The sequence below is a fragment of the Cygnus olor genome, chromosome 6, assembly GCF_009769625.2.
Source record: "Cygnus olor isolate bCygOlo1 chromosome 6, bCygOlo1.pri.v2, whole genome shotgun sequence".
Taxonomy (NCBI): domain Eukaryota; kingdom Metazoa; phylum Chordata; class Aves; order Anseriformes; family Anatidae; genus Cygnus; species Cygnus olor.
In genome coordinates, this window is record NC_049174.1 from 30,087,849 (window position 1) to 30,098,029 (window position 10,181).

General features: G+C 72.4%; 1 protein-coding gene across 1 annotated transcript in view; it reads right to left on the reverse strand.

Moving 5' to 3' along the window:
* Positions 1-8,704, reverse strand: part of TNS1 (tensin 1) — a 57,027-nt gene extending 48,323 nt beyond the window's left edge. Inside the window, 3 exon segments of the mRNA XM_040560821.1 lie at positions 2,586-2,623; positions 3,481-3,595; positions 8,574-8,704. Coding sequence (XP_040416755.1) covers positions 2,586-2,623; positions 3,481-3,595; positions 8,574-8,669 — 249 coding nt within the window. The 5' untranslated portion in view covers positions 8,670-8,704.
* Between the last annotated feature and the right edge of the window lie 1,477 nt (positions 8,705-10,181).

The following is a 10,181-nucleotide window of genomic DNA, read 5'->3' on the forward strand; positions in this document are numbered from 1 at the left end:
CCGAGGACCCCGTCGCCGTGCGAGGGCACAGGAGGTGCCGCGGGCGCCGGGAGCGATTGCTTTGGCCAGGACGCGCCTCGCTGCCCGGCCCTGGCCCCGCTCCAGCGCCCGGTTTAATGATGGACAAACCTCCCCCCCCCCCCACCCCCACCCCATCGTGGGGGGCACTTTGGAAAACAAGCCGGGCCTGGAGCGGGGCCAGCGGGGAAGGATCCGGCCCCAAGGGGAACGAGGCGGCCGCCGATGCCTCCGTCCCGTGCCACGTGCCTCAGTTTCCCCTCTTCACCGAGCCCCCCGCCCGGCCCCCACTTCCACCAGGACCCAGAGCACAGCCTTGCTCACCCCGCAGAGCCCCCCCCAAAGGCCGATTTGGCAGCAGCTCTCCCAGTCCCCCAGCAAAACTGGCACCAGTGGGCCGGCTTCTGCCACCGGGACAGGCGTGCTGCCCACCGCCCCCCGCGGCCCGCCACCGCTGCCTTTTCTCAGCCCCCCCAGGCAGCGTCACGGCAAAACCCAGCCCCTGTCAGAGCCAGCACATCCCCCGGGGCTGCAATCCGGGAGCACGCGTGGCCCCCCCTGCACCCAGCATCTTGGGGTCGCCCCCCAGCAGCACCATCCTGGCTGGATGGGACACATGGGATGGGGCCCCCACCTCTGCACCACAGCCGGGGGTGAGGACGGGACCTACCCACGCACCCCGGGGGCTCACACGTGCCCGGTCACCACCCGGGCTGGGCTCTGTGACTCGGTTTCCCCACTTTTCAAAGGAAGCTGCGGCCCCCCCACTTTGGGCAGAGGACCCTGGCGCAGGGAGGGGTGGAGGAGGAAGGCTGGGGGGCTCGAACGCACGCCAGTGTCCGTCCGTCCGTCCCCCTCAGACCGAGGGGGGAAGGTTTGCTAAGCAAGGAAAAATCCCCGAGCGGAGGGGCCGGGCGCGAGAAGGGCCTTACATGGGCATGGGAACGGCTTCGTGCTTCCCAGATGATGTCTGTGCGTCTGCCCCGGCCCCCCCAGTGCCGCCCACGGGCTGCGGGCACCCCGCCAGCCTCGCCTGGCACCGCTGCCCCCACGTCCACCTCGGTGCCACCAGCACGTCCGCATCCCCCTTCCCACCGTAGCCCGTCAGTTTGGGGTTTTTAGCCGGGGTTTTTCCCCAAACAGGGCCAGGAGGCAGCCAGCGGTGCTGGCAGGGGGCAGCGGGAGGGCTCGGGGCAGGTCCCCTGGGGAAACCACAGGGAGCGGCCGCGAAGGCAGCGCAGCGCAGGGCAGGCTGCGGGGCCAGGAGCAGCTGGGGGGGGGGGGGGGGGGGGGGTCACGAGCTCAGCAGCATCCCCAGGGCAGCAGGAGGAAGCTATGGGGTGAGCAGCACCAAGCACCTCGGAGGGGGGAGCAGGTTTCCCCAATCCCCGAGCATCCTGGGGGTGCAGGGGTTAAACACGAGGGGCTTCAGGTGGACAAGAGGCCGTTTTCTCCCTGAGCTAAGCCCCCTCCCCACGCGCTCCCTCCCTGGAGACCCTACAATAACAAGCTGGCGTGAGTCAGCTGGCTGCTTGCCTGGCCAGAGGAGCCCCTCCCTGGGCGCTGGCCCAGCGGAGCTGCGGAGAAGGCCCCTGGCCCCGGCCCCACACACGCACCCCCCATCCCAGCAGCACCCCCGCGGGGGGGGGGCTCCAGCCCCCGACGAGCGTGGGAAGGGTGACGGAGGCTAACCAACTGCAGCCGGCCGCGGGCTTCCCTCACGCACGGAGCCAGCACCCCGGGTGCAACGCCCTGCCGGTGCACAACCCCATATCAGACACCAGAGAATCCCCACCAGACACTTCCTCCTGCCTGCGAACGCTGGCAGATGCTCCCCACCACCGCGTGCCGTATTGTAGGCATCCCCATACCCTATCCCCATGGCACCCCATCACCAGGGCAAGCCGCCTTCCCCAGCTCAGCCCCAGGGCGTTTGGCAGAGGGTCCCTGGGGTGACGCAGGGTCCCCAGGATGTCGCAGGGTCCCCAGGGTGGCACAGCCCTGTCGAGCCTCCCAGCCACCTCTGCCCTGCCCTCTCAGGGCCCGGGGGGTGCCGGCCACATCCCAAAGGTTCCCTTGCAGCCCCCCGCGCCCCCAGCACGGTGCCAGGGCTGCTCTGGTGCCACCCACGCCGCGGCACGCTGCGAAGCGCCACGCGTGCCCGGCCCCTGGCACGAGCAGCTCCCGGCACGGCCGCCTCGGGGCTCCGGAGCCGATCCTCTCCCTCCCTGCCCGGCCGGGCACGGGCACGGGCACGGGCACGTCCCAGCCCACGCTGCCCGCCCGGGGCGCGCCAGCCTCTTCCCGCCAGAGATGCCAGCCCCGGAGCCGGCTGGCAGCCGTCCCTCCCCGGGGGCTCGGGAATGCGCAGCCCAAAACCCAGCCCCGATGTCAGGGCAGGCACGGGCAGCGGGGTGGCACGCCGCCGCTTTGGCACTGGTGACAGCGGTGCCGCCGTGACCAGGCAGCAATCCGGGTGCCCACCTAGTGGGGGTGGCCGGCATGGATCCCAGAACCCGGCTCAAGCCCCCAGACCCCCCCCCCGGACAAAAGGGGGCCAGCCTTACCTTGGCTTGGCACTTGGTGTGGCAGGAGAGCTTGCAGCCTGCGGGAGGGGAGAGGGCGTTAGAGGGGACACGCGGGGGCAGCCCGCGGTGACCCCACGTGCAGGGCAGGACAGGGTCGCACCCACGAGGGGGCACAGACCGCACCAGCCCCCCGAGTCTGCGCGTGCACCCACAGAGATACACGAACCCTGCACACATGCGCCCCACGCGTGTGACACAAGCCCCGTGGTGACAACGTGCCGGGGGCGCGTGTGCCTGTGCGCACCCCGGTGCCCGGAGGTAAGCGGCACGGATGGAGAGCGTGTGGTGCAAACTCTGCTTGTGAGCTCTTGCACACGCACACGCGTGCACGCCCGCGCAGCTGTGCACACGCACTGCGGGTCTCCGTGCAGGACGCCAACCCACCGGTGGGTCAGCCCCACCGCGGCAGAGCCAGGTGCACCCCAGCGTGCCACCCCGAGGGGACGCGAGGGTCCCCGCGCAGCGTGGTCCCGGCCGCACGCCCCCCCCCCCCCCCCCCCCCCCGCGTCCCGTGGACCCCGTCCCCCCCGGGATCATTTCCTGCGGCGCAGGGAACACAGGAAGCCGCATTGTTCCCGCGACCGGGAGCGCTTCCTCCCGCCGCCCCTCGCACGGGGCTCGGCGTCACCGCACACGTGCGAGGGGACACGTCACCGCGTGTCCCACCGGGCGCCCCGGCCTCGCCGGGGGACAGCGGCCACGAGCAAAGCGAGGGGGGAGCAGGCAGCGGGGGTGCGAGCGTCCACACGCGCGCGCGCAGACCTGCATGCCTGTGCACACACGTGTGGGATGATGTTGCACGCGCAACCGGACCGCATCGCCCGCTGGTTGCACGCTCGGCCACATGCACGCGTGCAAACGCCTCCCCGCTCACCTCGGCAGGTGCTGCCCTGGCGCGTGATGGCCTGCCGGCAGATCCCGCACGCCTTCACCTTCTTGAAGCTCGTCATCTTGAAGGCGTGCGCCGGGGGGGCCTCCAGGTCCTGGGGCTGGGGGGACACGGGGACACGTCAGCGGGGCGGGGGGGGGCACGGAGACCCCGGGTCCCTTGCCCTGCCTCAGCTCCCCTCCAGGCAGCGCCCGGCTGCAGCCCGCCCCCCCCCCAGGGCACCCCCCCCGTGCCTTCCCCGGGCCCCACCGGTGCCGGGGGGGCTGCGACACCCCCCCCGGGGCCGCGGGCCCTATAAATAGTCTCTGCCGCCCCCTGGCGGCGTGCACCGGGGCTGAGCACACGCGTGTGAGTGCACACGGGGGTGTGCGTGCATGGGGGTGCGCACGGACACGCGTGTGCACGCACTGTGCAAGCGCACACCTGAATACGTGCACGCGCACAGTGTGTGAACACCCGTGGGTGTGCACACGCACGCACACGCGTGTGTGTGTGCATGTACACGGGGGGGGGTGTGCACAAGTGTGCATTTGTTTGCCTGCATGTCGGTGTGTGCATGCGTCTGCCCGCACGTGTGCACGCATGGCGGCGTGGCTGTGGTTTGGGGAGCTCGTGCGTGCAAAACACGCGTGTGCATGCCTGCACGCCGGGGTGTGTGAGCACATCTGAATGTATAGGCAAGGCGGTGCAGCTCTGCGTGCACGCGAGCACACGTGAATGCACACATACAAACACGAGCCCGTGTGTGAGTACGCACTACGTGTGCAAACACACCCACCCGGGTCCGAACGCAGACACCGCCCCGCTGCAAGGCGGTGCCGCGTGTGCCACCGCCTGGGTGGCGTGCGCCGGGGCGGGACACGGGGGGCACGGCTCATTTTGGGGGGGGGGGGGGCGCCCCCACGGCCACGCTGCCCGCCACAGCCCCCAGGAGCCGTGAGTGCAGGCACAAGGGTGCACGGGGACAGCAGGGCACGGGGACAGCAGGGCACGGGGATGCTGGCACGGCCACGGGCAGCCAGCGCCCACCCCGACCCCCCCCCCCCCCCCCGGGCTGTTGGGAGGGGGGGGGGTCCCCCTGGCAGCGCGCCAGCCGTGCCCACCCACCCGCCGCCAGATGAAGACGTGAGAGCCCACAAATCCGCCTTTTCATGCCAGGACTAATGGGATTAAGCTGAGGCCCCGCAGCCCCCCCCCCCCCCCTCGCCCTGCTCCCCCCGGGGCTAGCACGCCTCGCCGCGCTGCACAGGGCACCCAAAGCATCTGTGCTGCCCCCCCCCCATCCCGGCCCTTCCTGCCTCAGTTTCCCCGGTGCGTGCACGGGGATGCAGGGTGGGGGCCCCAGGTCCTGTGGTCGCAGAGGAAAAAGGGCCGGGCGCACGCTTGTGAGCTTTGCACGTGTGTGTGTGCAAATGTGGCCGTGCCGTGGGCACACACGGGCCTGTGCACACGTGTGCAAGCTCATCGTCCATGGGCACACTCACCCACAGGGCCACCCACCCGCCCTAAGCAGCCCCTGGGCCACCCTACAAGGGAGCAGGGACACACACGGGCGCGTGCACACGCGTGTGCACGGGGCATCTCAGCAGCCATCCAGGCAAAACATCCCCCGGCGGTGCCCAAACCCCCCGGGTCCGTGCTCCCACTGCAGCCCCCCCCCCCCACCCAGGGGCTCCCACACCGCAGTTGCTGGGTGACAGCGGGGCCTAACGATGCCACGAGCTCATTTGCATATGCAAAGTAGCCTCCCCACTGCAGGGTGCCCCGGGAAGAGGCCTTGCCCCCCGCTCCCAGGGATGCCCGGGGATGCCAGCCCGTCTCCCACACGCGCGCCCCCCCGCCCCGCCAGCCTTGCCCCATACAGGAGCTTGGGTCTGCTTCGTTAACGGCAATTATCCTCATTAGGGAAAGCGCAGCCCCCCCCCCCCCTGCTCCCACCCCACGGAGCCCCCCTGCGCTTGTCACAGTGCCAGCGCCGTCCCCGCGCTGGGGAGGTGCCCCCAGTCCCGGGAAACAATGGGATCCCAGCTCCCTGCTGGCGGGATCCGGGCACCAGCTCTGCTCCTGGGGCCGGGGGGGACACACGGGGAGGGGGGGGGGGGCTGAGCACCTCTGGGGCTGTCACCTTGTCACCCTGGGACACCCAAATCCAGCGGATGGCCGGGGGGGCACAGGCAGCGCTGGCCGCAGGCCCCCCAGCAGAGGGACCCAAGGAGGCTGGAAGGGGACCCAGGTGTCCTGGGCTGGATGAGGCCCCAGGGAGAGGTGCCAGAGGAATCAAGCACCAGGACGCCTGGGTTCACTGCCCAGCACTGCAGAGAGCCGCGGGGGGGGGGGGGGAGGAGCAGGGGGAAATGGCCCCCCCGGGGAAGCGGGACACCCGCCTTCTCCATCCCCTTCGGCTGGGGCCGCAAAGCCGAGGCGGGCGGGGGGCATTATAGGGGTGCCGTCCCGGAGGCTCGGGCACCCCGAGCGCCTCGCACCCCGCTGCGCCCCGCAGCCCAGCTGGTGCGGATGGGGGGGGGCGCAGAGCCCCAAGCCCCCAGCACACACCAGATCCGCCCAGTTTGACCAGTAACACCCCCCCCCCCCCCCCTCCAAGTGCCACGGCGCAGCGGAGCCTCGACCACAGGGGCAGGCTGCGCGTAATGGGGGATCACCCCCCCCTCCCCACACACCCCCACCCAGCCCCCCCGGCCAGCCCGGTGTCCCCCGCATCCTACCCAGCCCCCTCCGCCCGCTCCCCCCCTGCTGCAGCCGTCCCGGTCCGGTGCCCCCCCAGCCCCCGGTGCTCCCCCTGGCCCCATCCCGGGTACCCCTCCCCGGGTCCCCCCCCCCGGGTACCCCCACCGCCCCGTTGCGCTCCGGGGGGGGCACCCGGGTGCCAGCGCAGCACTCCATCCCACTTCCCCCAAACCTCTCCCACCCCTCCACCGCGGGCCCCCCCGCCCCCCCCCCCCCCACACCTTTCACAGCCATTCCCGGTTCAACCCCCCCCCGCCCTCTCCCCACCTCCGTGCGCCCCCCTCCCCGGTACCCCCGGCGCCGTACCCAGAGCAGGCAGGAGAGGCACAGCCCGGTCATGCTGCCCCCGGCGGCCCCGCCGCACCGCCCGCAGCCCGGCCCCGCTCGCTCCGCCCGCCCGGACCGCCCCCGGCCCCCCCCCCCGGCCCCCCTCGGCCCGGGACCGAGCCCCCCCGGCTCCCCCCCCCCCTCCAGCCGGGGGACAAAGAAAAGGGGGCAGCGCGCTCCCCCGGCAGCCCCCTCGCAGCACCCACCGGCACCCTTGGGGGATGTATGGGGGGGGGGGGGCAGCCTCCCCCAGGGAGACCCCCCCCCCAAAAAAAAAAAAGGCTGCGGAGGTGGCCGGGGGGGCCCCCCGCTTGTCCCCTGGGTGGTCCCGGGGTGGGAGACGGGGAGGGACCAGCGCGGTGCCAAGGCCACGCTGCGCAGAGCTGGGGGCCTCGCAGGGGGGGGCAAGCGCTCGGCAGTGCTGGGGCGGGGGGGGGGGGGGGGAGATTTGGGTGCCCTGGCCGAAGTGGGGGGGCTTGGCTGGGCGCCCCCCCCCCCCCCCCTCGCCTCCCCTCCTCCCCAGTCCCGTCCCGGAGGGAGGAGGCGAGCGGTGACTCCTGCAGCTCACGGGGGTGTGAGTCAGGGAGGGGGACACGGCGGGGACGGGGACAGCGGGGTGGCCGGCGGGGAGCAGGAGGGGAGCGCCCGCCCGTGCCCCCCACCCTGCCGTCGTTACAGCCCTCCTTCGTCAGCCCCGTTATTGCCGGGAACGAGAGCCCCCTTGGAAAGGGGGGGGGGGGGGGGGGGGGGGCATAAATCACCCCGTCCCGTCCCGTTCGCTGCCCTGAGCGGCCCGGGACCCGCAGAAGGGCAGGGACAAGGGTCACGCCACGGGGACACTGCCGTCAGCAGGATTTGGGGCTCGTTTCCCGGGGGGGGGGCACACTGAGCACAGGGAGCCCCCCATGGGTGCCACTGGTGCGGCCACATCCCTCCCCCCCCCCCCCCCAGCCAGATGCGTGCGGGACCAGCATTGGCAGGGGCCCTCTGTGTGTCCTGTCACCCCCCCAAGGGCCACCGTGTCCCCAAGCCCCCCCAGCACAGCCACGTGCCACCCACGCCTGCTTCCAACAGCAGTGCCCCCACACTGCCCGGGGCACACGCATTGCCCCCCCCTCCGTGTACACACCAGGCACACGCAGGACCAGGCGTGCCACGCGTCCTGTACGTGCCACCCGTGGGCGCCCACACGCAGCGAGCCCACCCCCGGCACGCACCCCACGCGGGGACGCGGCAGGGGACAGAGGCCCCCCGTGACGCCCCGTCACTGCGCACACGCGCGGGTGGCCGTGCCCACGCGCCCCACGAAGGGGCACGGCACCAGCCCCGCTCCCCACGGGTGCACGCAGAGGGACAGGATGGGTCCCCACGCCGGGGGCTGGCGTCCCCCCGCCCTGGGTGGCAGTGGGGACGGGGATGCCCCGTGCAGGGCAAACTTTTGGCACGGGGATCCCGCTTGCGTGGGGCACAGGGATCCCCCAGGCTGGGTGATTTTTGGGGGCAGGGATCCTGCGCACACCGGGCACGTTATGGGCACGGGGATCTCCAGTGCTGGGGGCTTTCTAGGCACAAGGCCCCCCCCCCGCAGTGGACATGGGGGTCCCCCCGTTCTGGGTGCTGTAAGGACACGGGGACACCTCTTTTCCTCGGCGCTCACTCCGTAAGGACACGGGGATCCCAGCTGACCCCTTGGTGTGAAGCACGGTGCAGCAGACCCCAGCAGATTCCCCAAGCCAGGCACTGCGTGGCACAGGGTTACAGAGTGGGGGGGGGGGGGGGTCACAGTGCCGTGCGGGGGGGGACACAAGGAGGGACAAAGGACATGCCCGGACCCCCTGGCACGCACACGCAGGGTTTAACCCCTCGATGCCTGCAGCCAGCAGGATCAGTGCCAGGCTGCCCCCCCACCCCGCATCCCCATGCACCCCCAGAAGCCGCCCCAGCTCCGTGCCCCCCCCCCCCCGCAGCCCCCAGCCCTGCCCAGGGCACACGTGGCACCCGCTTACCTCCCTGTGGCGGCAGGCGCGCAGGGGCAGGAGGCAGGACACCAGGGATTTCCCCCAGCGAACCAAGGTGGCAAAGCACCAGCTCAGGCGGGTCATGGTGCCCCTGCCCGGGGGTCACCTGGGGGGTGGGGGGGGGGACACTCGTTGCGGGAGGGGGGGACCAGCCAAAGCCAGCCTTGCCCCCAGGCTGCAACGGGCTCCGGTGCCCGGGAGGTGCCCGCTTGGTGCCCGGCGTTGGGCACGGGGCTGTGCGGTGTTGGGCTGGGGGCTGCGGTCCCACCAGGCCCTGTCCCCCCCCCCCCCTCTGGTCCCCCAGCGTCGCCTGCGCGCTGGCAGCAGGCAGGGAGCACCGTGCCCGCCCATGTCCTGCAGTGCTTGGGTGGGAGCCAGCTCCAACACGCTCCCCCCTCCTCCTCCTCCTCCTCCTCCTTCTCCTCCTCCTCCTCCTCCTTCTCCCCCTGCACTCCAGGGGTCGGACCCACCCCCACCCCCCCCCCCGTGCCCCTGCCGGCCCCCCCTGCACGCGCCAGGTCCCGCTGTGGGGTGGGTGCCGGACCCTGGCAGCACCCCCCCGGCCCCCTGTCATTTAGGGGTGTGAGAGCCGGGACGCCTGGCTTTGATTTGCCCCCCCCCCCCACCGCCGCCATGCTCCCCAGCTCTGCCTCAGTTTCCCTCTGGCACCCCCAAGCCACAAGTGGGGGGGTTCCTGCCAGGACCCCCCCCCCCCCCCAGCTGAGCCAGCCCCCTTCCCCAGAGCCTGAGGATGCTTCAGGGGTGCCCCCCCCCCCCCCCATGGGTGCCCCCCCCATAGCCTCCCTGAGCCCACACAGGGCTGCAAGCCCACTGGGGGGGTCTCCTCATCGCAGGGAACCCTCGGCGTACCCCAAGCCCCCCAAATGTAGGGGGGGGGGGGCATGTGGGATGGGGAAGAAGGGTGTCCCTCACGTGCCCCATGGTGCGCAGAGGGTTGGGGGGGGTAAGCAGGGCGCAGCCCCCCCCCCCCCCCCCCGCAGCAGGGAGGTGACATCACTGCTGGCTGCTCTGTCCCCCACCCCCATTTAATTAGCAGATGGCCCCCGGCCCCCCCGGCCAGGCAGCGCCAGGCCTGTGCGGGGCCATTAGCGTTATTGGCTGCACTGAGCGCGGGCCAGGCCTCGCTAATTGAATTGCACCCGCGCCAAGGGCGGGCAGGCGGCCCCCCCCCTGAGCCCCCCCCCGGCACCCCCTCCCTCGGCTGGGGCAGGGACACAGGGACACAGCTTCCGGGTGGCACCCCCAGGGGACAGGGATGCTGTGGGGGGGGGGGGGAACACGGGTGTGAGCACAGCACACACGCGTGTGCACACATGTGGCCCCCCCCCCCCCCCCAGCGCACTAGTTTAGGGCTCGGTGGTTATAGGGCCGCCCCGCTGCAGGGTGATGCGGGGTGGTGGGGACTGGGCGGGGGGGGGGGGCACTGCCCCGTGCCGGGGGGGCACCCCACATCCCGGCACCCCGAGGTGGGGACGGGCAGGCCCCGCTCGGCACCGCACTTCCTGCTTTCGCTTTGGTGCCGAGCGAGGCCCGGGCTGGGGGTGGCGGTGCCCCCGGCCCCCCCGGTGGCACAGG